The sequence below is a fragment of the Hevea brasiliensis genome, chromosome 5, assembly GCF_030052815.1.
Source record: "Hevea brasiliensis isolate MT/VB/25A 57/8 chromosome 5, ASM3005281v1, whole genome shotgun sequence".
Taxonomy (NCBI): Eukaryota; Viridiplantae; Streptophyta; class Magnoliopsida; order Malpighiales; family Euphorbiaceae; genus Hevea; species Hevea brasiliensis.
The window spans coordinates 869,308-896,964 of NC_079497.1; the positions used below are offsets into that span (position 1 = coordinate 869,308).

A 27,657-nucleotide genomic window follows, 5' to 3' on the forward strand; every position below is an offset into this window, starting at 1 on the left:
CCTATTTTAAGTGCATTAAGGAGGTTTATTGACCCGTGAATAGTTTGAGTTTTCCCTAATTATGATTATTAATAACAAAATTTTACATTAAAAAAAATCTATAATTTGATCATAAAATAAATTACTAAATTAATTTTTTTCAATAAAACATAATTATTTGACCACAGCATATTTTTTTAACGAGATTTGTTGGTTTACCTCATACTTATAAGTTTCAATTTAAGTTTATAATCAAATTAAATTTTTTAATTAAGATTTAAAATTAAATCAAATTAATTTTTTAAAATTGAATTAAAATTATTCAATTCAATTTTAAGTTGAAATTGTATTTTTTAAAAAAATAAAATTAAAAATTATAATTATTAAATTTAATTAAAATCAAATTAAATTAAAATTAAAACGAGAGCATACTATTTAACACTCTCTCTATTCATTTATTTATTTTATTTATTGTTTAAAATTTTTTTTATAGTGATTAAAAAAATTAAATTATTTATATTTATGATAAAATATTTTTTAATTTCATTAAATTATACTTATTTCACATAATAAAAAGAAGAGATTATAAGGTGAGGTTTAGAGAATTATAGAAATAGATATTATATTTAATAAAAATAAAAATAAAAAATTAATTATTATTCATTTTTATTCTAAATTGATAAATAATTTTAAATAAAAAATTTCTAAAAGATATAAATAAAAATGGAGAGGAAGTATAATTTTAAACTATTGCACCGAAATTGAATTGAATGGCCGGTTCTAAGTAGGGAAGAAGCAAAGGGCAAAAGTGTCAGAAAAGATTGCAAGAGGCACTTTTTTTTTTGAGGCTAAGAAAAAAAAAATCATAAATTAATTGTTAAATTAAATCAGGGTTTTGGTAGGTTTGACCACTCCTCATTGGGTTTCATTATTCTTTCACTCTCTTTCTTCTCGCCGATTCTAATATTCCTTTCGCTTCTCTCTCTCTCTCTCTCTATTCGACACACTACTTTCAGCTTTTTCTCATTTGCTTTCTTTGGCTTGTTAAGGGTTTTTCCTTTCTCGTGGTTTCCTCTCATCGAATCAAGGACGCACGTTCCCATTTCGCCATTTTGCCTCTATTCGTCTCCGTCTAAGTGAAACTTTGCATGAACAGGTTTTTTGTTTTTCCTCAGTTATGATTATTATTATTATTATTATTATTATTATTTTGCTTTTGAAATGATGAAAGAAATTATTGTAAATTTAGAGGCGGATTTCTTTTTCTTTTTTAGAATTAGAATTTTGTTGGAGGGGATTATCTCAGGAGAACTGTAGGATTTGTTCGCAAACTTTTTTTTTTTGCTGGCTTGATTTGTTTTTAAATCCCTCTAATATTCCATTTTTACTAATGGGTATTGTCTGCTTGTGGAAGTTTATGATGTGAAAATTAAACCAGCTGATCGGCTGATGTTTGGAATTGTGTGGTTTTGGTTTTGAAATATTTGGGTGATTTTGGATCTGAGTTGGTTTTGTTAGTCCAGTTAAGGGATGCTGTTTTATGGGATTCTTGTCTTCTTCTGAAAGCGCATTATTGAATATGCCATTCAGTTTTCGATCATTTAGTAATTTTAGTAGCATGGGTCATTTGGTGGGAGATGTGTTTGATTAATTGGCATTGTAGATTAGGGAAAGAAATTTGTAGTAGATAATTTCATTAACATTTTATTGTGCATGGATTACTTAAATTTTGGTGGAATTTGACCTTAAGAGTGATCAGTAGTTGTTCTAACATCATCTGTCGAGTAACTTATTTCCTTTATAAGTGTACTTCTATATAATTGGCTTTTCCAATTGATTGATCGACTACGAAATTTAACTTGTTCTTCATTTGAAAAGATTGAATGTTTATTGAACCATTTATAGCCGTCTACGCCTCTTTGGATATATCAAATTCACGATGCCAATTTGCAAATGTGTGTCTGTGTATTTGAGGTAATTGGGGTTACTCAGTGTCACTGTTATATATGGAATTTGCTTCAACGTTATTTGTCAATTCAGTGACTTTATTCTAAACGTTAAGATTTTTCAATCCAAACACATTGTCCTTTTCCACATGAGCCTCTGCATTAATGAAGTACTGAAATTCTCTGAGTTTAAGCTTGTATTAATATGTATGCTTGTCATTTTCTTTTGGCAGAAAGTTTGGAGGCGCTTCCATTTTTGAAGTATTATTGTATGTAGTAAGATGGGGTGTTTCACTGTTTTGAAGAGCAAGAAGAAAAAGCCTGAGCCATCAGCTTCCATCAAGCGTGTCAGTCCTAAGGAGCAAACACCAACCACACTACCTGAGCCCCAGATACCAACTCGGACGTTGCAGTCAGCGCCCCCTAGTTTTAGGACAAGAGCGAAGCCTGTTCAACCAGATAACAGAGTAACTAACAGTAGAGCACGAGCATTGTCAGCTCCAGAAAGCCTTGATGCTGCAGAACAAGATGATCTTGCTGCAGTTGAATATGATGAGCATGAAGAGTCAAAGAGCAGAGTTGGTTTAACAAGGGACCACCCAAGTCCACAGCCTCTTCCTCTTCCTGCTGTTGCTCTGAAGCCTGTTGGTAGTTTCAAAGCTGGAAATAGCAGTGGCCCTCTCTTTGCTTCTGGGCCATTGCCACTGCCACCATGTGGAACACACAGTGGAACACTAAGGAACTTTTCATATGAAGAAATTGTATCTGCTTGCCGCAGTTTCTCTTCAGATCGATGTGTATCAGAAGGTCTTTCTTCCACTATATACAGGGCTTCCTTTGGGGATGAATCTTCAAGTTCAAAGAAGTTTGAAGCCAGTGTTACTCGCCTTCATTCATCCTCTCTGGTAAGTTAGGAGAAACTGCGTTTACTTTATGGTCTGGAGTCAACTTTCCTTTTTTTTGGTTGCTGAGATGTAATTAAGCTTTAAAATAAGTTCATAGATTCACACTTTGAGAATGTCTCCTAGACTATAATCTTCCTGACTTATACAGATGTGCAAAAATTTGATACCTTTTTACTATGCTTAGAAAAGATAACTTTGGCTATAGATTAGCATGGATTCAAGAAAAAAATAATATTACCATTGGTTAATCCTGCTGTTTGGACTTTCGATTGGAATTGCATCTAACTTACTCCTGAACATAAATTTTCCATTTTATAGATATTCTTGACAAATTCATGCATTCCTGACCTGTCAATGTGAATTTCTGCTAAAGTAATGCAACTGGCAACTGCATTCCTTTATTTGCTTGCAAGTTGGGTTTTTCTATATGAGTTTTTGAGAGAGATATGTACAAGCGTGTATATCTGTGTGTGTATCCATTCATGAATAGTCTTCTTTTCAAATATTTTAGATGTCTCCAAATCTGGCAATAAAGTTTAACTATGTCTATGGTCATCCAGTGTTTGAAGGAATTTATAAATGAGGTTAATACCCTTGCATCCTTGCGACATCCAAACCTGTGTAAACTGCTTGGATACCATGCACGTGATGTTTCAGAGCAGAGGATGCTGGTTTACGAGAGGCTTTATCATGGAAGCTTGGATCGGCTTTTGTATGGGAGATCAGATGGGCCTCCCATTGATTGGAATACAAGAATGAAAATTGCTTTATGTGCTGCACAAGGTCTTACTTTCTTGCATGAAGAAGGGCCTTTCCAGGTAACTACAACTTTGATTTGCACTGTTGGTTTAGATGCCCGGAAGTGAATAATGATGCAAGGCATAAAACAATGTTGGATGTTGGTCATAGACTGGGGTAATGCTCCCCCAATGATGATAATATTGTGTTAAACGTTTTAATTTTTTTCCCCCTCCAATGATTGGAATCTGTGTCTGCCACATCCTTCCCTAGAATGTGATTGACTACTCATTCCTTAGATTATTTCCAAAGGAAAATTTCTTGAAAGAACAATGCTCAAACTTTGTTACTTTTTCATGAGTGTTGAAGTTAATTGAGAACTTACCATGTTCACTGAGTGCATTTCCTTGTCTTTCCAGGCAATGTACAATGAATTCTCTACTGGAAACATACAGATCGATAAAGATTTTAGTGCAAAGCTATCAGGATATGGCTGTGTTGGTCAAATTCCTGAGACAGAGATCTCTAATAGTTCAGTGGTAAGTTTGTTTGCCTTGCATCCTTATGTTTAGTCTTGCTCCACATAAATTGATATCAGTTTCTTCTACCTTCAAAATTTATTATAGGGTGGCATAATCTCAATTAAATTTGCAATTGTTAGTTGCTTTCCTCAGACCTTTTTTTTTTTTTTTTCTGTAATTGTTTTCAGTTTTTGAGAGGTTAATTATGTTCCATTGTATTTACTTGTTATGCAGGCTGTGGCAAATCTCTCTTTGGAGACACTGGAGAGAGGGCTGTTGACTCCAAAGAGCAATGTATGGAGTTTTGGAGTTGTTCTGCTTGAATTACTTACTGGCCGGAAGAATCTTGATAATCGCCATCCCAAGGAAGAGAGGAACTTGGTTAAGTGGAGCCGGCCTTTCCTCGCTGATGACTGTCGATTGTCACTAATTATGGATCCTCAGCTAAAAGGTCGTTTCCCAGTGAAGGCAGCCCGGACACTGGCTGATATCGCTCTCAGATGCCTTCAGAAGGACCCATTGGAAAGACCAACTATGAGAACTATTGTCGAACATCTTAAAGTAATACAAGACATGAAATGTTCCACTCGCTTTCCATTGCAAGAGCCAGCAGCAGTTGCTGGAAAACAGATGTCTAGGTCACCGAGTCTTAATGGCATCATTACCCCACAACCCAGGTTAAGTTTTTCACCATCACCACCATCAAGAGCTCAGCCATCTGTTTCACCCACAAGACCGCCTGCTTTGCCAATGTCTCTTCCTCCCCGTGCCTGTTCCTCAACCCTCTCATTCGAGGAATTTGAACTGCAGGAAAGCCGGAAATCGTCTTCTTCAGCTGTTCGAAGGGCTAGTGTTGAAGGATTTTGATTGTCAATATGCATTTTTTCATTTTTTTTCCCCAACGCTTTTGTTGATTCAATAGAATATATAGAAAAGATAAAATTGTGGTTCTTCCACCTTCGAATCCCTGAAGATGATAAGAGAGGATTGTATTTTGTAGATAGTGTAAGCCTGGTCCACCTGGGCTTATTAATTTCCTGTAATCCACAATGTCATTAATCCACTGGCTATTCTTGGTGATTTTGATTCGAAATGAAATGATCACTGTGTTTGTGCGTGGTTTCACCTTATGGTGGGAGTGCGTTGCATACATTCTTTGGAGATGAAATCAACTTGATTTACTTGCTAGAAAGGATCTTTTTAGCGAGATACCAATGCTGTTTTGGATTTGGTTGTCCATTGGTGCTTGCATACTTCAAATGGCTAATATGGCAAAAACAGACTCTATTCCTGACCTACCATTGAAGTAGATGTGGCATTTCTATACCATCCATTGGACACCGTCTTGTCTTTCAACCCAAAATCTGAGTCGTAGGTTTTAAATTTACATTATAAATTATGTTCATCCAAACTTTAGAAAATCTTAAATCTTGTTCTATCCTAACAGTTGCAAAACCATACTGCTTGCCTTGTGAGATCCATAATTAATTTTGTTGATCAATGGATTTGCTTCCCACCTAATTAATAAAAACATTAATTTTAGAGTCAGACCATTTTATATTAATCTCAATATGAAAGGTTTATATTTAATTAGATTGAATATTTATATTAACACAGTACACAAAAACTAACATATTATTTTCCTAATTTCTTAGTGGATGGATTCTATTGCCATTATTACCGAGAAACAAACAGATTGTATTGAAATCATACTCTTGGCAGTACATATTTATGTATAAAAGCTTTATTTTCCATGCTTGCACACAACAGTTGGTAAAATAAGACGGAGGTTCAATTCAAATGATTTGTGTGAAACCAAGCTCACAGGAGTTAAGAGTTGACATTTCAAATGAAGAAATGCTTTGAATGGTTTGATTCAATTGGGACTGACTGACTAAAGAATTTAGGATTTGAGCGTACTTTTCACATGGAGGAATGCTTGGAATAATTATTGTGGGATTTAAATGATTCTTCTAATAACGAAAGAGATAACGTCAGGAAAGTTGAAATAAGAGATGTTAATGTTCAGGATTCTTTCTCCATGTTGGTGAAAATTATGGGAATTTAGAGGAAGTGCTTCAGCGAAAGCTTCCAAAGGCATTGAAAGAGCTTGTCACGTTTTAACTTTTTCGTATTTTTTAAGATAAAGCCATATTTGCAGTCTAACTTAAAATTGGCTTATTAAATTGAATTTCTAAAAGAGAGAAGAAGTCTTTGGTAGATGTCATAATTCATTTATCATAATAAATGCATTGAATTGGCCTGTTCTTTTTTTTTTTTTTTTGGGCTAAAGCAATAGCTTTTTTCCAAGGTTTCATATCATTTTTCCTGTTCAACATGAACAAATTCAAAGCCACAAATCATCCCCAAGTTAAGCATCTAGATAGCCAATTTTAGACTCTATTTGGTGACTAGTCCAAATTCTGGAACTGGTTTTTAGTTGCCTTGAACTAAAAACATGAGTAACAAGAGTATAATGCCTAAACTTGAGTTCAAGTAGCTGAGCAGTACTATAGTTATATATACATCACATGAAACATTGCCAACTACTGGTTCAGTGTTCTCTATACTTCAAATATTTCTTACGTATGATCATACCTAGCAACTCAAAAGTACTCACATGAATTCCCCCTCTAGAACCTAGATTATTAAAAAAAAAAAAATCATGCAGTATTATACACATTATATAATGAATAAAGACATGCACCCTCAAACTAAAAAGAAACAAAAATGTTGCCCATCCCACTGGAAGAAGACCCAGAAACTTGTAATTGTACAAAAACAACGAAAAGAAGACAAAATAAAACCTCATACAGGGTCATTTTGGCTTTGCTTTGGTCCAGGTCCATAGTTCTCTTCACCTGCACTCTCCTGCTTCTCCTGCTCTTGGACAACTGTACCAAATTGACAATCCTCAGGAAGTTGTCCTTCACTCTCTCCCGGTTGAGGTGGCACATGTGATGCTGAACTTCCTTGTCGCTCAGATACCAAGCTTGTAAGACCGTTCTGCTTCAGATATGTGTCCAATGGAAGGCTTGCTACTTGAAGAAGACTCATCATGCTCATATGGTTTAACCCCACTTGTGATTCTTCTTCACGATCAGGATCACAATTTAAGTCTATGTGTCCTTTCCCAGTGTCAACCATTTTGTTTGAAAGATTGTTGCTTTGACTTTTGGACTCAAACTCATTCGCTGACCTAGCCTCATTCTCTGAAGGATCCTGGGGAGTTGACACATGCTTAGAGCTGCTCTCCACTTCTGCTTCATCTCTGGGACCTGACACATGCTGATTCCTCTGGGCAATCTCTGCTTCACGCTCTGATTGACGCTTCTTCTTGCGCATCATCATGGTCTTAAAACGACGCTTAACTGTCATGCAGACATTACATGTGCAGGTAGGTTTGTGCTTGCCCTTACCACTTGGGGGCTGAATGCACACAATGCAAGAGCAACCAGGACGGTGCCTGGGGTGTTTGGTTGTGGTAGCAACTGCTGTAGTGCCTGGATCACCCTCATCTCCAAGGATTGCAGCATTAGCTAAAGCATCCAGGTCAGAGGGCTCGTTTTCTTGGGATGGCCTATTAATACTTGTCATTCTCCTTTTCTTGAAATCTATAAGAAAGACCATGATATTATAAAAAAGAAAATTCATGCAACATAACTTACACAAAAAAATAGAAAGCGTGTGATTATTTATGATTACCGGTTCACAATGCATAAATACAATTAAAAAGCATTCACCAATTCATAGGAAGACATAAACTGGCATAGACTATTCTTCTGTATTCAATTCACTAAACTGATGCATCTGCATTTATCTTGTATAAAGTTCCTCTGTGTGCAACTAATTATTAGCTAATTTATTAAAATGCCACTACATGAAGTTGGCAAATGCAAAAATCATACAAAGTGCTAGAGAGATCTTAAAGTTAGGTTTGTGTTTAAGCACATGAGAGTCAAATTTAGAGGGTCTCTTCTTCCTTTTCTAGACCTAATATGAAGTAGAAGAACAAGGTAGCAACACAAAGGTATCATATTGCACAAGACAATCAACCATACATCCATATTACCAGACATGATACTGTAGCACTAACTTTCGAAACAGCATCTGAAGAATGCAAGTCTTCAGAACCATAGTAAGTTGTACGAGTATGATATTAAACTCTTCTAGATATAAGCTCTAATATAGTTTATAAATTTAATGCAATCATAAAAGCCTTTGATGATAAATACACTCTACATTGCAATGGCCATGCAACTTCCTGTTAACAGGGACAATGCTAGTATTATAATTCATACCGTTACTGAGTCTGAGAAGATTTTCCAATTCCCTTGGGGTCAATTCTTCTGGAGCTGAACACGAACACCTAAAGACACAAAATAGCATTAACTGATAGATTTATGGGGAGAGTGGTTTACTGACCAAAACATAAACACACATTGCTATGGAAAACATGTTAGTTACCTGCTTTGATCCCAAGCATTGTCCACACAAGTCCACTTAGGTGGAAGAAGAATATCAACCGGCAGCCTTCGCCACTTACAGCAGCTATCACACTGAGCCCATTGCTCTTGTCCCCTGATGATAAAGCTTAACAATATTAGATGGATTTTCTTAAACTTATAACAGAGATATATTGCATCTTGGGGAGGAAAAAAAAGCAGGAAGAGGCTATAGTCCTAAATCTTGACTATACGAGCACTAGAATAAGCATAGGTCCAAATAAAGATCTCAGACACAATGTAATTTGTGCGGAATAGATCCTTCAGGCAAATGATCACAGGAATTTCTTCATAGGTAAAATATGGACTAACAAGTTCAATGCCACAAAGAAACTAGCACATTGCAATGAACACAAATTGTAGATTTCCTTCCACAAAAATGATTTAACTTCTACTCTTGTTTGTTTTGGCCTCTTCTCTATTGCTAAGGTATCCAGCATATCATCAAGGTAAAGAAAGAAACAAACAACATGAAAATGGCAGAGGGAACTGCATGTAAAAAAGCAAAGACAGGATAAGAGTGATTTGCAGTTGAGTCTGACAGTAGGCAGGAAAAGGTAATCTTTAAGAGGTATTGAGTTTAAAAAAGAGATTCCAGAAAATATAAGTTTCCCTATAGTGCATGAATTCTAGTACATACATTACAATCCAGGTGGTAGATTCTTGTACAAGGACAGTTGAATATATCTAGAAGTATACTATTTCGTAGAATAAAATTAAAAATGTAAATGATGATTAGTCTTACCCAGTTGAACGAACTGCAAAGATGGTTCTCTTCCCAAAAACTGGAGGTTCCTACATGAGAAAAATATATCAAAAAATTCATTAAGTTTTGGAAGATCACTAGTCATAAGACTGAATCAACTCGTTTTACTTCTTCTGATGTGCTGCCTGTGTGTGTAAAAGTCCACATTAGAAGGTGAGTTGTGAACAAGAGGGTGAATCCATGATTCCCCAACATTAAATACATGTTTTTGGCAGTAATGGACTTGCCATTAAAAAAACTCTTTCAGAATCAATACAAAATATGCTAGATGATATTCAATACATGTTCTGCTTGCTCAGCATGTCCTCCTTTGTGTAAAGCGAAATATAATAATACTATCAAGTTATGCACTAACCATACATGAAAAAGAATCTCTTGAGACCTTTTCTCATCAGAATGTAGCCAAAACATCTTCAGACATATCATACAATATATGCATATATGAATGTCTTTTATTTATCTTATGTATTTGTCTGTCTCTCTCTATCACTCTCTCTATATGTATGACTACTCACTTCATATTCTTCAAAATCATGATCCTCAATAGTGATGATGCTAGGCTTGACACTTGATGGTGGGCGGAGCAAATCTTGTGCCTCGTCCCATGTGAGTTTGAGCTCCAGAGCATCTAGGCTATCAATTAAAAGCCTCTTACTTTTAGACCCAATATTTCTTGTTCTTTTTCTCTCAGGAACCAGCAATGATGGTAACAGCAAGCTCTCCCTCGTCCTTTCCTCATGCTTCTCAGATTTATGCCAGTTAATATCACCATTAGCTGAATGCAAATGTTTGGACAGTGCACTTAAATGTGTATCGGTGCTCCCCTTTATTGACTGAAGAAGGCCAGAGTAACCACTTACTATAGGTAGGTTCTCAAAAACACCCGAAAAGAAACTTTCACTTGAATGAACACCATTAGGAATGGCAGATGGTATATCCTGTTTATTTAATAATTTACATATTAATATTATATGATCAATTTTACGAATAATGAAACTGACTCCATTTTTGTACCTGCATTGCCATATTGTTTGATGCTTTCCTGAAGCCCATAACAAGTTTTCCTTCTGGATCCATACGGCTAAATGTTACTGTAACAGAGATGATAGAACTGTGTGAGTTATAATGTTGAATCTACCTCCACTTCCCAAAATTACTAATGACAATTAAGCACTACACCTGAGCTGTGAGGTAGAAAGGTTCATGGGATATAACGTCCTACTCATAGATTGGTAAAAATCTAGGAACAAGAAATTAAAATATTCTCATGTATGGATTATTTCATAAATATCAGTATTTTCTTTTGCAGTTACATAAAATGGCAGAAATACGTTGGTACGTTTCTTGGAGCAAATTTACAAGTAACAGTAATGCAATAGACTTCAAAAACAAGATGAACTACACAGGGATTCTCCAGTAGAAGAGAATAGTCCATAAGACATGTAAATTTATCAAATATCCATTACAATCAGAATCTTCAGAGTGGTTGGATTTAAAAGTACCAGTATCTCCAGCTTGCAACTGCATGGACTGTATGCAGGGGGTTACACCCTCCAAAACGTACATTCTGCTGTTATTATTAGGCCAAAATCTGAACTGAAACACCCACTCTTTCCCCTTCACATCTTGAATCCTTAGAGGAAGGCCCTCTGGTTGTGAGATAGGAGGAAAATAAGCCTGCACAGCAGTTCAAGTTTCTACTAATATACGGCAAGGCTCATTCACAAAAAGACTTCAAAGATATATAATGGCGTGAATTTCATTTCAACAACAGAATAAAAACTATACAAACTTACTTCAGCACACGCTTTAGGGAGAACTAAACGACCAATGCGACCAGCATCACTTGCACTGAGAACCTTTTCAAACAACGGCACAATTGTGGAATTTGAACTTTATCATAGCATGGTTAAGGATATAACAATCCTAATAAACAGATAGGCAAGGAAATCATAAAAGTATAACATTCATTGCATGCTTCTGCAAACAAAAAACTAATAGGCTTGTTACTTTAAAAAAAAAAAAAATGATGGATACTCTGCAGATATTTGCTGCAACTCTTGGTCTGTAATCCTTGGCCAATAACGAGGAAGCAACTGATTCCGTCCCCGCCCTTCAGCAGGTGGCCTAGCAACACGTATCTGTGAAACCATGCCTGCATTGGACTCTAAACCTGTAGCAAGGGCTGACTTTGGAGGCTTGGGCAATAGATGGCGAGACCTGGGCCCCTGTTGGAGTGGAGACAATGCCTTATTTTGAACCCTTTCATCAACAACAGCAGCAGGAAAGGGATTTGGATTCCCTAAAGGTGAGCCTAGGGTAATGCTCAAGTTTGTTTGTGCCAGTGATTCATATAATTCTTTTGTCGCAATAGTTGTTTTATGAATCTCTGGTTTTGCTCCATTTGATGCTCGGTTAAAGTTTGAGAAACTTGTACTTCCAATTTCTCCCATGGGAGGTGCATTATCGTCCTGTTTCACTTGCCAAAAAGACCCACTTGTCTCCTCATTCTGTAATTGGAGCAAGTGTCTCGTGCCAATACCCTCAGTAATGCGGCCGAACTGCATAAGCTTCCTTTCTCCATCCAACTGGTCAGCAAACTGTTCACAAATATCATCAACTTTTGACGTGCTAAATCCATTAGTTTTTTCATCCCCCATCACCTGGGTAAATATGTTTTATTATATGCTTAAAATATACCCACTCTGACAATGAAGACTAAAAAGCTTCCAATTCAAGCATTGTCTAGCACAAATCTAATACACATAAAGAACCATTTTGTCTCATAAACCGATACAAGAAAAATGTTGACCAATATAAGCAATCTTTGACCCCAAATTTTTTAATTTGTTTTATAAAGACTATACAGGATGTTGAGGTGGACCTGGTGTCAACAGAGTAGAATGGCGAAAAATAATTCATATAACTGATCCCAATTAGTTTGGAATTAAGGCTTTAGTTGTTGGTGTTTATAAAGACTATACTCTTACATTGGTACTCCATTTGTTACAATTATAGTACAAAGACATGCATACAGATGAAAGGCATCAAGGACAAGTCACTTGAAACCATTAGAAACACCATGCGGTAGACAAATCACTAGAAGACGTGAAAATTTTAAAAATGAAAAAGATGAACCAGAATATAAGTAATCTGAACTTACAGAGTTAACCCCTGAACTTTTAGTACAGCTCATGCAGTTTACACCGCCACCATGATCAAGTAGCTCAAGCAGAAATATGGAAGCAATACATCCACAATGAAGACGCTGCCAGAGCCAAATTCAATTACTTACATTCAGTGTGGAAGGTATGGGAAGTCTACGAGAGATGAGGATGGAGAAATAGATTGTTAATTGTGGATGTACCTTGCCACACGAAGCGCACTCCCTCCAACCAGAATCCTTTGAGTGGAACATGTCACAAAAAATTGACAGCTCGTATGCAGACCTACAGTCATAATAAAACATCCACCAATTAAAATTATGGATCACAACTCCCTCCCATGGTGAAGCCACATCATCCCATTATCTTTATCAGTTCATAACTAACAGTTAATAACTGTTGTGCCTTAACGGCTGATTCTAGTTGTTGCCATACCTCTCCCAAAACCATACAAAGTTTAAGATTTAGGATGAAAAAAACTATACAGTACATTAAAGTATTACGAAACAACTTCATTGTCCATTTGGGCACGAAACAACTTCATTGTCCAGTTGGGCACGAAACAATTTCAGGCACTTACTTTGAATTAATTCTTCTCACAAATTTTTTTTTGGAACGAAATTTTCACAAATCTAATTCCTTTGCAAATAAAATTGATGTAATGTCCCAAAAACAACAATGCCACGGTGAAATTTCCATAGAAACCGAAAAAAAGAAGGTTGGAAAATACAAGCCGTTTATGAATAATAACATCAAGGAACCATAAATAAATGGACGACGACGAAATCAGCAGAAGGAAAAAACTCCAGCAGAACCCGTACCATCTCAGCCATTCATAAAGGTACGGCTCCATTGTCTACTGTAACTCACGCATTGGAAAAAACGAAGAATAGAAGAAAAGGAATAAATTTACCCGCACTTATCACAGAGATTGGCGAATACGCCAGATCGCAAAGGCCAACCTTTTCTCCACCCGCTCGACGTCGAGGCTCCGCATAATGCATTCATGCAAGTCTTCGACTCCATCTCAATATCAATTCTAGAATTTCCAGAAAAGGCCAATTCAAATCGCCAAATTAAAACAAATCCCTAACAGTTCCCGTTTCAATAAAATCTAACTCGTAAATTGATCAACTAAAAAGCAGTACAACTCCTCAAAATATAGTATATAAACTAATATATAAAAGCCAGAAGAGCATTAAAGAAGCCAACCTCTCATCACAATCTCTCAAACAATACGAAAGGCAACTTCAGCAATTTCCATAACTATTATACAGAGACGGCGCCATGTTCGATTTCTTCGCATCAGTTACCTTTGACCTTCAACTACTGAGCTTTTGATCAAAGAAATTCTTGGAAAATCAAGCCCGTGGAGTACCTGGATCCGTATAGGAGACGGTTTCCGGCTACCGGAGAGAGAAATCAGCGAACGAGAGAAGATAAAACAGAAACATGTGCATGCAAAGTAACAGTCTACCGGAGGTGAGAGAAAGAGTTTGGTACTTGACAATAAAAATGCATGCACGATGATACTTCAAGACTCGGCGAACTCCCCCACCTTCCTTTTCTCCCACCTACTCTCTTATTCTCGCCCCTTATTTTTTCCTTTTAATACCAAAATAAATAAATATATATATATAATAAATAAATATATATATATATATATATATATTTTTTATTTAAATATCTAAATTGTTATACGCGTGTAACTCTCACTGCTGCCTTTTGATTGGTTAGATTAAACTTGGGCCAATTAAAAATCAAAGAGGGGCTTTATTTACCGAAGGTTGTCGAGTGTGATCGGATAGGATTACGGCAGAAAATATACCAAATTATTTTTTTTTTAAATAATACAGAATTAGAGATAAAGTATTGATACGGCGGCAGGACAGCACCGTAAAGTGCGCCACTAGTCGCTACTTTTTATCCAATAGCACATTTCGCATGCAACTGAGTTTGGACATGAAGTTACTAAAATACCCATAGTGGAGTTCCTCGCGGTGGTATGCCAGCCCAACCGCCTGACCAAGGGCCGGTTTTAGGCCTGAATCGGCCATTCTTGTTCAGAAGATCGATTTTGATCTCTCAGAATTTATCAATTCCAGTTTTGGTTTGATTTCAATTTTATCAAATTTAATATTTTTTTTAATTTTTTTAAAATTCAGTTTGACCCAATATCAAACTAATGGATTTTGATTTACTTTAATATCAATTATATTGAATTTAGCTTTGAATTATTTCAATTTCGATTCAAACCAAACCAATTTCAATTCCAGATTAGCCTATAGCCAGGTCTACAACAATCCCTCCCATCATTTATGTAGTCTCAATTTTTAATAAAAATTGATTATTTTGATTCATGATTAGAAAGATAGAAATCAGACCGTATAAATCTTGTGCAGAGATTATTTCAATTAGAGTTTGAAACAATTTATTTGAAAAAATTTATAAAAGTAAACATAAATTTCAGTTTGATTTAATTTAAAGTTAAAAAAAAATAAACTTTACCTTTTGAAATTTTAATTTTTATGTGATTCAAGTCCTTAAATTATAAGATAGTTATAAAATAGAATCGAATTAAAATTAAGTTAAGTCAATTAAATGAATCAATATCAATTAAAATTTAATTAAGTTAATTAAATTAAATCAAAAATCAATTAAAATTAAATTGATTAATATTAAAATTGAATTTGACTAATATTAACTGGTTTGATTTCAAGCTAAATATAATTTACTTTTTTTTAAATTAGAACATAAAAATTTTATTATTAAATTAAATTAAAATCGAAACTAAACTAAAACTAATTTTCAAAATTATTAGAATGAACACAAATTTTACTTCTCTGAAATTTTGCCAACTTTTGGCCATCCGACCTTAAACCATTGATCGGATTGATTTTTATTCGATTTAAATCGTGGTAGGGTCCACATCCGCCCCAGTTTCTTCAATATGAATTCCATCTATAATTCTTTATTTTTTATTAAAATTTTAATTTTATTAGAGTAAAAAAAATTAATGACATCATATTATGAGGTGATGATTTTAGGTGATCTAGGATTGCGGTACGTACATACCACGCTGAACGGGAAACGCTAACCCACGGGCCCAATGACTTGACTAGTCATGTCCGGCAAGTGACTTGGCATGTGCAAGTGACTTGGCATGTCCGTGCACGCGTGTTGGATGCGTTTGGTATTTAATTATTAGTTTATTGTAATTAATCGTGGCGAAACAATTGGCCCTTGACTTAAACAAAGGCTACCAAGGGAATGTTCGGTTCAAAACAAACTCGTATATGATTCAACATGTAAAGTTAGTTCAGAAAAGGATTATATTAAGAAAAATACAATATGATATAATTAATTATTTTTTAAATTAATTTTATATATAATATTAATTTGTATTTATTAAAATGATAATTATTATCATATAAACACATGAACGTATTTATTCAATAACAATTATTATTAAGCATCAATGTTTTATCAATAATTAAATTTGGAAGGAAAAAAATAATAAAATACCATATGAAAAATTTGTTTACATATAATAACTCATGAATTATCATTAAGTTAAAGAGATAGAACAATGTTTTGTGTTGGTCAACGACTTGATATGAAATTGGATGGAATTTAGAACTAGAATATATATATATATATATATATCTTATACAAATATATATAAAAAAATAAGAGTGGTGTCTTGTCACGCCATGCCCATAGCAATCCCTGGCGCTGGCAGGGCCACCCAAGTGGTATATTTTGATGCGTTGCCTAACCTTTTATTTTCTTTCATAGTTGCTACCTAATCATTGGATTCATTTTTATTATTTTTCTTTCTGCCCAAGCTTTTGTTAATCAATGTTTGCTCCTCTCATGATCATTCCAGAGATCTTTTGCAAATTCTCCTTACCTAATTTCATGTTAAATTATTCAATATTCCTGTATTATCTTTTATAATTACTGAAAATTGATTGTTTTTATATTTTTTTAAATAAATGGTTAATGAGATTTTCTTTCAATTTGGTCATGCTACTCGTGCCATGCCATTATTATTATTATTATTATTATTATTATTATTATAAATAAATAGATTATATTGTCTATTGGTTTAACTATCATAATATTATAAGGGTTTAATAATGAGTGTTCTAATAACATTTTTCATAATATTTAAGAAAATTTTCGTTGTAATTAATATAACCAATATTCATATCTATTGTTATAAGATTCACTTATCATGAGAAAATTTTACCATAAATCATTGACATTCAATTGTAATTCACTCTTAATTTTGATAAGATTATATAATAACATAAATGATTAAAATAATTTAATTACTCCTTAATTATCCCAAGCCACTCGTTAGAGAAACTTATCTTATAATTTATTAATCAACATGGGTTAAGTCACTATCTCCATTAAAATAGTTGATAGTTGTGGAATAATACAAGGGTCTAAACAATAATTATTAGCTATTTCATTTCATGTAATAAAGTGATGGGAGGAGAGAAGAAGATTTAAGGAAGGGACAAATAAAGAGATAAAAGTAATATATATTAAAATAATAATATTTTAATTGATTCTAAAATAAAAATATTATGCTTAAAGTAAAACTAATATTAAAAGATAATTGATAAAACTTTAAAATCAATTTTTAATCCAATTATTTTATATTTCCTGTAAAATAATTTTTTTTTTTTTACCTACATGATTAACAGATTCCAGTCTCATCTCTCAATTTCCTACTCAAAAATACCATTTTTTTTTTTTTTTTTTGTCTTCGAGGCCTTTGCGCTGACTAATTTCTCTAGCACAAGCTGAACAAGCAGCTTCAGGCCCAATCCAAAACGTCTCTTATCTAAGGAGAGGAATTCTCCGGCACTTCAAATTTGAGGAGAGTAGCATTAAAATTCCTCCGCTCATTTCTTCGATTTTCCTGCTTCCTGAACAAATATGGCGGGAACTTCAACCATCAGTCTCTCTTCTGCTTATTCCATCTTACCAACTTCACCATTATCATCAGCAACAACCTCATCGTTGTCCATCTCATCTAAACTCTCCATTCTCTCAATGTCCATTTTCCCCAAAACGCATTTGCGCCCCACTTTTCCCAGTAATGATTTCAATCTTTCATCATTCTCATCCAGCATTTTTTTCCTCAAATTCAAAGTTTTGGGCATTGCTAATTGTAATTCTTTTTGTTGTTTCAGGGATTTGCGCGTTGTCTAGCAACGATATCAAAGTGGGTACCAACATCGAAGTAGATGGTGCTCCTTGGCGGGTTTTAGGTATTTTTAGGTTTTTATCCTATTTATTTACCTCTTCTTTTAGCTCATTTTTTGTTAGGTGGCTGTTATGATTTATCTACAATTTTAGTAGAAATTTTAGTTCTCCATTTATGTTCCATATACATTTACAATATTAATTCCCTTTTGCTAACAAAGATCTTTGATTTTTTTGCTATTGTGGTTGATGTTGGATTGAGTAGAATTTCTTCATGTGAAACCTGGAAAGGGAGCAGCATTTGTCAGGACCAAAATCCGGAATTATGTAACAGGAAACACTGTTGAGAAAACTTTTCGTGCTGGAAGTGCGGTAATCTCTTTTTTGAACATAAAAAATGGATGTACTATATTTCTCACTTTACGTAGCATTTCCCATATGTTAAATCATTTTTGCCCTTTTTTTTTTATGCACAATTATTGTTAATTTGGTGAAATGTTAATTGAATTTCCTTGTAATAGACCTTGCAAAGGATAGTTCTCATGTTAGAGGATGTTTGTTCAGTTTTTTCACAACAATGACTTTTTACTGTTGTTTCTCCAGCTTGAGGAGGCAGATGTATTTAAGGAGACAAAGCAGTTCACATACAAAGATGGTGCTCAATTTGTCTTCATGGACCTGGTATTGCTCAGCATCTGTACAACATAATTTGTTTTACGGAATTACAGTCTTGTATTTTTGTCTACTACTAAAGGATTTTATGATACCGTTTGGATTTGGATGAATATATTGTACTGCACATCATAAGTTATAACTTATAACCATCATTCTTGAATGATAGCAACGAATAACTTGTGAGTAATCTTGAGGTCAAAATCCAATGGTAGCTAGTCCCAAATCCCAATTAATGAGTATTGAACGAATTCTCATATTTTTTCCCTTCTCATGTTTTTTCCTGTTTGACTTTTTTACAGAATACATATGAAGAATTTCGGCTCAATGAATCGGATGTTGGAGATAAGACAAAGTGGCTGAAAGAGGGAATGGACTGTAATTTGCTATTTTGGAGGGGGAAAGTATTTCTCAGTTCCTTTTAACTTTGCTGTATCTTAAATCATTTTACATTCATATAGAAACGCATTATCACATCTAAGAACTTTCATTAGGGAGTCTTCTGAAGTTTGAGCTTACAAAGATGATTATTATTTTTCCCCCCTAAATAATGCTCTGTTGTGGCTTACATGGTGGCATCACCATTTAATGAAAACTGACAAGTGTTTGCAATTATCATGGTCATAGAGGTGTGCTCTTGGAATACATTCATTTGATATTATACTTGTGATACTGATACATGGTTGGCATCCATTTGTCAAAATGAAAACTACTATGCTGCTAATGCCTAGCAATCTGCTTGCTCTTGTTCTTGCAGGTTATTGATTTTGAACTTCCAATCACAGTAAAGCTGACTGTAGTTGGCGCTGATCCTGGCCTCAAAGGTGACACTGCTCAAGGTAATGTCATTTGGCTTCATTTATGGAAACTCAAGGCGCCATTGTATTCTCTAGACACAAATGCTTATTTAATCACTGTTTGGAGAGTCATAAAAGTAAAGCAGGGTCGTGATTATGTGTTGAACTTTACCTGGATGGAATAAAATGTGTTCTCAAGATTAGAGCATATTTGAAAACCTGATTAACTTGCTCATTATGGAGTCAGATGTGCACTTAAGCACAGGTTTTAACTGTAATAAACACCTGCTAATGCACTGGTAGAACTATTACAAGGTCACTTCTTTTTCTCTTATGAAATTTTGTTTGAAAAAGAGGAAAAAAAAAAAAAAGAAAAGAAAAAGAAGAGAAAGCTCTAAACTGACGTCTTCCCACTCATCATGTGCTTTAATGGAATATTATGTATGCCAATGGAATAGGGCTCATTTATGCAGCATACGGTCATTGTTGTGGAGTTATATATGAATTAATGTTTCTTTCTTTTGCTCGTTGGCCTTACAATTGGAGGATAAACTTGTGGCAGGTGGATCAAAACCAGTTACTCTGGACACAGGTGCTGTAGTTAATGTTCCATTATTCATTAATGCTGGTGATGAAATCTTGGTAGACACAAGAACTGGCCAATATATGAGCCGGGCGTAGGATTTAGTTAGTTTGTTTTTTGGGTCAATTACATTATTGGAGTAGAGTTGTAAACTATATTTAATAGGAAAATCAGTTGAGCATATGTATTCATCCGAAAATTTTCATAGTGGCATATGGATCTTCTTATGGTGGGAAGAAATGCTATTTTGCATTTCAGGCACAGCAAAAAAGAATTCTATATGGAAATGGAAAATTTAATATCGGATCTACTGTAATTATGTTGTGTTTTTGAAGTGCAGACAGCAACTAATGCCATTACAGAATTCATTTATGCATGAAGATAACTTCGATAGTATTAAGGCAATTGAATGAATGCAAATAATTGTTGTCAAGCATTTCCTTATTGTCGGGGCTTCTTGATGGGAACTACGCCTCGAACCAACGCTGCACCATAGACATTACAAGCTTCTAAAAACCTTCCTTGTCTATTCAATTCACGAATCATGAGGTCGTGGGAGATTCTACTAGGGATTTTATGAGTTTCATACATCAGAACTAATACCAGAAACGCCTTGTCGAACTTTCCCTCCACGCAAAATGCTCGAATTACGCTAGTCATGGTGGTAACTCTTGGAATATGCCCAAATCTAATCATTTGGTGCAAATTGGCCAGAGCATCATCCACTTTCTTTCCCATGGAAAGAGCTTGGATCACTAGACTGTATGTGCTATGGTCAATAATATATGCTCTTTTATTCATTTCCTCGAACACTTTATAGGCATCTTCTGGTAGGTCTTTTTCCTTCAAGAATTTTCTACACAAACCCCTCAAGAGACCGTTCATTAACCTCTCATCCACCTCAAAACCATTCCCCACCATTTCCTTATATATTAGCAGTGCTGTCCGATTTTCCTCCATATCAACAAACCATGTAGTAACGTGCTATAGCTAATATAATCGGGCATGCAATTTCTCTGTTTCATTTTCTTTAACACACCAATTCCTTTGAGTGGCCTCCCTTCTTTACTATAACCTTCAAACAGAGTGTTAAAAGTGACAGCACTTGGTGTCAATCCCATCTCCAGAGCTTCATTAAGCAGCTCCATTGCCTCATCTGATCTGCCTACCTTGCAGAAACCATCCATCACAGCTGTGTATGAATAAATATCTGGTTCTAAGGAAGATTTCTTGATATCTTCTAGCAGTTCATATGCTTCCTCCACCCTCCCCACGTAACATAATCCTTTCAACAAGCAATTGTATATTTGCACAGTTGGTCTGCACCCAATTCTTTCCATGACCTCAAGGACTTCGAAAGCTTTCTGTAATTTACCCCTCTTGCAAAATGAATTGATCAACGTTGTCAAAGTAGCCACATTTGGGTTTAACCCATTTTCTTGCATGCGGTCTAAAACCCTTTTAGCTTCATCAGCATCATTTATCTTGCAATGACACCTGATTATGATAGAAAATGTGCAAGAATCTGGTGCCAAACCATGAGAGGATATATCATAATACAGTTTTAAGGCAAGGTTAGGCTCATTAGCTACGAGGAAAGCCATGAGAAAATCATTTAAGTCCGATATGTTCCAATTTTGGTCATCTTTTGTAAAACCGTTGAGAATATCATTTCTTTCTTTACAGGGTAATGCTCTAATTACATCCACGAAATTCTCCACCTGCAATCTATTGGTTTCAGGCTTTTCTTTTTTGATGGGCAGGCCACTATAATTCTCAACTAAGCCGATTTCTTTCTTGTCAATCAAATGGGATAACCCTTCTGGGAATGCAGGATTTGCAGTGGATAATGATAATTTTGGAAGAGAAATAAGCCTTCTTCCTGGGAATTTGATGCAGTTGACTTTGCAGATGTTGTTAAATAAAAAAGTGCTGCCAAGCGAAGGAGATTGAAGAAGATGTTGGGGGGCCGGAGTATATGGAGACGGCATTGGTACCCAGAGAGAAAGGAAGATATGATATTGTGGTTTTTCGGTCCTTTCGTTACCACACCAAGTGTTTTTCTCGATTATATATTAAACACAGCTTAGACAAAAAAAAAAAAAAAAATAATAAATAAATAAATAATAATAACAAGTAAAATAAAAAAAAAAAATCTTAAAACAGAGAGGCATCATCGGGCCCTAAATATGAAAGGCTAGCGGCCCATGCACCATTGGTACTCTCGATTTGCTGACACAGGCTTGCAGCAGTGTTTAGGCAGCTTCAAGCGTCTGGCTGCTTCATCTCAATGTACTGTACTTCTTCTCTTGTTTCCCTGCGTGAAATCTAAGCTTTTGCCAGAACTATTCTAAATTGTTTTCATTGTCCGCTCTATTTGTTTAATTGAGATATAGGATCTGGATTGTAGAAAATTCTATGACAATGGATTGGGGCTTTTATTTTAGGATTTGATTTCATAAGGTCGGAGCTGGAATTGTATTTTGGAATGGATAAGAATGGAATTGTGGCAGTATTTTTATCGGTTTTTATTGTTGCCGATGTTTCCAATGCTTCATTGCTGTCGACGTTTCGAAGATTCGTAACCGTTGCTTCTACGGGTAGCTCTGGCACCAATCAAGTAAATTTCTATCTGAATTATTTTGTAGAGAGACGATGATTTAATCATATATTTTACATTTGTTTGTTTGTTTGTTTTTAAGATTTCTCCATCGCCAAGTCCAGATCCTCTTCTTAATACGGCGTCAAATGGGACAAGCTCAAAGGATCCAAAGGTCAGATGATTCTAACAAGGTTGATTCTGGTTCAAAGGGTTCGTTGGCGGGTCCGCATCCTCTAAACAATGGAACAACAACTAGAAACGACCATAAAACGGATTCACAGTCTGAGGTTGGTCAAAATTGTACTGCGATGACCAGAAGGTGCAAGGATCAGAATAAATTGGTTGCCTGCATTCTTCATTTTGAAACTGGTAATTTTCACCTCTCTTTCAATGAAACAGCTTTTGTTTCAAGTATTAATGTGAATTAATATATCTGCTTTCATTAGGACCGTGATCTGTTTCAAAACTAATCAAAAGGTTATGTGAAGTTGGCATTAGTTGCGATTTGTAATTCAAGCCTCTGACAGAGTTGGTGGTAGAGAAAGTGCTATGCATTATTCATAGGCTGAAGACAGTAAATTTTAGGCCGCCTTGACTCATGCGGATTTCATTCCCATGCCCCTTAGGGTCTGTTTGGTGAGGTGAGGGAAGGGTAAACAATAGAAGTGTAAGTAAGGGTAAGGAAGGGAAAGGTTAACAAGAGTTACAATAAAAAAAAATCTCTATGTTTGAGTGAATTAATGGAAAGGTAAGGAGATGAAACATTTTTTTTTTTTTATGTTTGGGAAGCGGCGAAGGAGTTAAAATTAAGAGGTGTAGAAATAAAAATATTCGTAACTATATTATCTCCCTTCTTACCCCTCCCTACACCTCAATTATGTTTGAGATTTGCGAGGTAAGGGAGGGCAAGGCCTACCCTTATTTCCGTTAACTCACTTTTCAAAATAAGAGTAAAATAATTAATTATCTCTCTTTACCTTTATTTATCCCTCTCTCACCCTCCTTTATCCAAACAGACCCTTAGGGCGAGACCAGGTAACTTTAGGAGTTAATTTTCACGGTGTGAACGTGACCCTTGTGTGAAATGAGGGCGATACAATGATTGATTAGGAAATATAAATGGGATACTTGATGCTGTTCTCACAACTCCACGGGTCTTGGACCTGCGATACAGGCGGGTTGGTTTGGCAACCTCTTTGATGAGTTAAGATAACCATAGCTGTCAACCAAATATAGGCTTTGAGATTAACTCTTATTCCTAATAGGAGTTGGTGTTAAAATGGGACTCAAAGTCCAGATAGCATTAAAGTCTGTATGGAAAGTATCTTGGAAATCCTTATCTTAATATGATTTGTCTGAGTAATAGGGTATATCTCGAGCTATGTGAGATTGCTCGGGCAGTATCCGGGCTCCCCAATCATGATTCCATAAGTCAGTTACTCGGGTACTCACCCGTGAATACCATTTTTGGGGTTGTAGTATCAATACTTTTTCATAAGTATGGGATAGTTTGACATTTCCGTGATAAGTGATAGTACTTAGACAACTAGGCTGAGATGGACATCATCTCCTGTGAGAGGAGTTTAGTGTCACCATAGAGCAAGGAGTTCTATGGATTCATTGGATTGTAGGACCATCCCTCTCTTTATTTCAGACATTGATGGTTAAAATCTTTGCCTCGAGCATATCTTGGTCTACATACATATTGACATATTCCTTCTAGGAGACTCATTTCTTTATTTTTTAAGCAAAGTCATCTCTACTTTCATTGTTAAATTTTTTACATTAAGCTCATTGAAATTATCTATTCATATGCTTGATCTCTTGATAATCATGTGCCATTATATCTTTAGTGGTTCATAAGCCATCTTTTATCAATAAGCTTAAAAAGGTGTTTTTATTTTCAATTGTTTGCTCATTTACTCATCTGCCTTTTTGGCTTTTCTGGCACCTAACTGTGCACTGGCAAAGTAACATTTGCTGTGAAAGAACTTCATTCACAGCTGTCTGACTTGGAAAATTATGCTGTTATTACTGAGATGTATTTATTGAAAATGGATAGTTAAGGGGTGTTCATTATCACTGCTGTTTCTCTTTTTTTTTTTTATTAAGAAAAAAGGGCACAATTTGTTCGTTTGGATTAGCTGTGTTTCTTTTCTTTACCCTTTTTTCATAAATGTTTTCAAAACATAAACAAAAATAAGTACTCACAAATCTTTGCTTATTTCATGTAGTTGACTTTTTCCCCCTTTTTATTATGGCCTTTCTCTTTTCCTTTGCTGATTTCAAGTAAAGCTCTCTCTCTCTTCCTATCAAATCTTGAAGACACTTTTTGTTTCTCTTTCATTTTCCTTTCCTTTTTATTTTCCTTCCTTCTATTTCTCTTTTATGCAGTTACAATTTCTGCCTCCTCAGTTTGGGCTCAGCAATAATGGTGACCTTTGGGTGTGATTTGAACTCTTCTCTCCTCTCTTCCCAAAACTTAACCTTTACAATTGGATACATGGTTTTAAATCTCGATCGCGGCTGCGAGTAACGGAAACGGGCCTGTAATAACCATAATATAACGATAACGGCTTGTCGCCACGCAAATTTTTTTGAAAAATTTGCAAAGTTCATGAAATAAATACATATTTAAAGATATAATTAAAACTAAGATGCACAATTGCATAATAAGTATAAATATATCCAATAAGGATATTAAGTTCATTATTTATATACATCATTAATATTAATCAATTTAAAAAAAAAAAACCAAGTAGATGGTAAATAACTAACCTTAGTACTACTAAAATGAGTGTTTAGGAGGTACTAATTTACACATAATTTAATGCAATTATGCATTACCTAAAAATGATTTATGTAGTATGTACTAATTTACACATAAATATATTTATTAAATTCTTTGATATTATTTTCTAATTATTTATGTATTTACTTAAAAATGATTAAAAAAGTTCTAAGAAGAAAACAGATAATGATAACGAGAAATCTGTTTTTTGAAGACCATTTCTTATTTTCAATAAAACCAAGAGAAAAAAGGGCAACCGTACTGATCAAGGCCTAGGTTATTAATAAACCAACTGCTGGATTGATATCCTATCCATGTCGATCATTTGCATCAATTCTTAAAGTCAATTAGTATATGCAAACATTCCATTTATTATGATAATTTTATTCATGTTATGTTAGAGGAGAGTTCAATTTTTTTGTTAGAGAAGAGATCATTTTTAGAAGAGTGTAGAAAAAAAAAAAAATCACACACACAAACTATATCCTGAACTGTTGTGAAATTTGATGTTCATGATATGCATGAATAAAGTATTGAAAAATTGCCAAAGGTTTTTATTCAGGAATGTAAAAGTTCCTATAACATACACATTTATAATATGCATCATTTCACATAACGAATCATCTCAATTTCTTTTCTCCTTTGTAGGGCACAAAAAATTTGTGGTTCTAGTTCAGAATGAAGGTGAAAGCAATCTGAAAGTGGATCTTTCTGCTCCAAATCCTATTGATAATACTTCCTTTAGAATAGCCAAACACCAAACTAAAAAGGTATGGACCATATTTCTGTTAGTCATATTTCTTTAATCCTTGTGGAACTTTCATGAAATATATGATAGCATGGCATGAGGTTTGGAAGTTGTGGCTATTGGAACATAGGAACCTTGCCTCTGGTTGATGTTAAGTGCATGTTTCAAAAGTCAGTGAGGACTCGCAATGTCTTGCGGCTTCCTGATCTCCAGTAACTTAATGTGTGTAATTGAGTAATAATACCTAGAAAGCCATGACCGATATTTATTTGATTTGAGGGATTTAGCAGAAATTGCGAGTGGCCAGGTGGACTAGGGAACATTTTGGACACGAAGAATTTTTTATTTTCCTACCAAAAATGTTGATTGACATTTTGATCATGGAGATCCTGGCCCTGGCTTGGAGTGTTGCAATGTAATGAAAAGGCTATTGATCAATAAATAACAAGAATTATATTTGTTTAGAGGTGGGCCCTTTTCTTCTTAGGTTTATATATATATCTGGTACTTTCTTGTGGACTGGGGAGTTGCAGACAGCAACAATGCATGCAGAGTAGAAGTAGATACTCAAATACTCACTTTAGATGAGATTGTAGTACATGCACTTCACCACTTGCAATTCATGAGTACCTTTGTTGGCACCTTTACAAGCGGAGTTTCCTATTTGTTTTCAGATCAATTTAACTGTTGGTAACAGCAATGAAGTGATACTAAAAGCTGGACATGGGGAATGTGTCCTACACACTGATCTTCCAGAATCTAAGGGAAACATTTTCTTGCACCTGCCTTCTTACGATAAACTTGTTACTCCCATTAATGGTGCCTACTTCATAATTCTCACAGTGTTAATTTTTGGAGGGATTTCAGCTTGGTGCTTGCTTAGAAAGAGGAAACAACAGAATGGCATTCCTTATCAAGAACTTGAGATGGGTTTGCCAGAATCTAGTTTCGTAGACAATGTCGAAACAGCAGAAGGTTGGGATGAGGGTTGGGATGATGAGTGGGATGGGGAAAATGCAGTGAAGTCACCAGCAGCAGGCCATTCAGGAAGTATTTCAGCCAATGGCCTTACTTCTAGGTCACAAAAGAAAGATGAATGGGAAAATGATTGGGATGCTTAGGACTTCTGCAGTTGAAAAGGGGAGACACTTCTACCCATGAGGGTACAGGGTGGAGAAACAAGAAAAAGAATAGATACACGAAATTTAGGTGATGAAATATTGGTTGTAAATCATTCTCACTCTTGTCATGCTAACATTTGTAGTTTTCATGTAACAGCGAGTCCAGAGAGGTTTTCATTTCTGAAAAACAGAGGTGATGTATCTTTCTGCTTTTTGTGAAATACAAATTGTTAATTGGGTTTCTTATCCCGCATATATGATGGCTGCCAGCTTGTGAAATACAAGGGTCAATTCATAAGCCACTTGAAACAGGATTTTGATCTCTTTTTGTTTGTTGGATGCTGGGGTTTGATGATGTATGAACTTAATTCCACTATAAAGGTTGGGACTCGGGACCCATAAGCGGAAGCAAGCAGAGGTGGCTGTCATTTCTCTACCCAAATGTTAGCTTCCCACTCAGGTTAGTCTGCTTCCACCCATTGATAATTGGTTATGGTTTCAGCAATTCCCATGAATTGGGGTCGCATCAAAGAACAGTTTCTATCCAAATTTGTGTTTTCTACTGCACCCTCTATCGGACCCCGGATAAAAAG

At 35.1% G+C, this 27,657-nt stretch overlaps 5 protein-coding genes across 11 annotated transcripts; 3 read left to right on the top strand and 2 right to left on the bottom strand.

Annotated features, from left to right (window-relative positions):
• The first annotated feature begins 885 nt into the window (after nt 1-885).
• On the top strand, nt 886-5,169 carry LOC110670191 (probable serine/threonine-protein kinase PBL1). Its single transcript, XM_021832161.2, has 5 exons — nt 886-1,135; nt 2,159-2,830; nt 3,391-3,648; nt 3,988-4,107; nt 4,324-5,169. The coding sequence occupies exons 2-5, from the start codon at nt 2,207-2,209 to the stop codon at nt 4,954-4,956; spliced, it is 1,635 nt and encodes a 544-aa protein (XP_021687853.1). The 5' UTR covers nt 886-1,135; nt 2,159-2,206; the 3' UTR covers nt 4,957-5,169.
• A 1,394-nt stretch (nt 5,170-6,563) lies between these two features.
• On the bottom strand, nt 6,564-14,128 carry LOC110670178 (B3 domain-containing transcription repressor VAL2). Of its 4 annotated transcripts, XM_021832148.2 has the most exons (14): nt 13,737-14,128; nt 13,438-13,563; nt 12,728-12,809; nt 12,524-12,628; nt 11,398-12,023; nt 11,157-11,253; nt 10,863-11,037; nt 10,375-10,451; nt 10,221-10,298; nt 9,876-10,100; nt 9,340-9,389; nt 8,557-8,670; nt 8,391-8,458; nt 6,564-7,703 (listed from the first exon to the last, which is right to left on the bottom strand). In XM_021832148.2, the coding sequence occupies exons 2-14, from the start codon at nt 13,548-13,550 to the stop codon at nt 6,898-6,900; spliced, it is 2,616 nt and encodes an 871-aa protein (XP_021687840.1). In that variant the 5' UTR covers nt 13,551-13,563; nt 13,737-14,128; the 3' UTR covers nt 6,564-6,897. The 4 variants fall into 4 exon arrangements, with proteins under 4 accessions (XP_021687840.1, XP_021687839.1, XP_021687838.1 ...); XM_021832147.2 differs by lacking the exon at nt 10,221-10,298 and having other exon boundaries at nt 9,876-10,193; XM_021832146.2 differs by having other exon boundaries at nt 9,876-10,298; nt 11,398-11,960; nt 13,737-14,127.
• A 3,236-nt stretch (nt 14,129-17,364) lies between these two features.
• LOC110670182 (uncharacterized) lies at nt 17,365-20,118 on the top strand. Its single transcript, XM_021832153.2, has 7 exons — nt 17,365-17,640; nt 17,738-17,815; nt 18,016-18,122; nt 18,354-18,431; nt 18,725-18,826; nt 19,180-19,261; nt 19,782-20,118. The coding sequence occupies exons 1-7, from the start codon at nt 17,481-17,483 to the stop codon at nt 19,898-19,900; spliced, it is 726 nt and encodes a 241-aa protein (XP_021687845.2). The 5' UTR covers nt 17,365-17,480; the 3' UTR covers nt 19,901-20,118.
• LOC110670179 (pentatricopeptide repeat-containing protein At1g62680, mitochondrial) lies at nt 20,089-21,857 on the bottom strand. The gene is given in 2 exon segments (XM_021832149.2): nt 20,089-20,746; nt 20,749-21,857. Coding segments are annotated over 2 exon segments (1,548 nt in total). The 5' UTR covers nt 21,794-21,857; the 3' UTR covers nt 20,089-20,243.
• A 103-nt stretch (nt 21,858-21,960) lies between these two features.
• LOC110670180 (uncharacterized) lies at nt 21,961-27,319 on the top strand. Of its 4 annotated transcripts, none has more exons than XM_021832151.2 (5): nt 21,961-22,094; nt 22,199-22,422; nt 22,505-22,773; nt 25,844-25,965; nt 26,618-27,319. In XM_021832151.2, the coding sequence occupies exons 3-5, from the start codon at nt 22,551-22,553 to the stop codon at nt 27,062-27,064; spliced, it is 792 nt and encodes a 263-aa protein (XP_021687843.2). In that variant the 5' UTR covers nt 21,961-22,094; nt 22,199-22,422; nt 22,505-22,550; the 3' UTR covers nt 27,065-27,319. The 4 variants fall into 4 exon arrangements, with proteins under 4 accessions (XP_021687843.2, XP_021687842.2, XP_021687844.2 ...); XM_021832150.2 differs by having other exon boundaries at nt 21,962-22,094; nt 22,266-22,422; XM_021832152.2 differs by having other exon boundaries at nt 21,973-22,094; nt 22,250-22,422.
• Nucleotides 27,320-27,657: the final 338 nt, after the last annotated feature.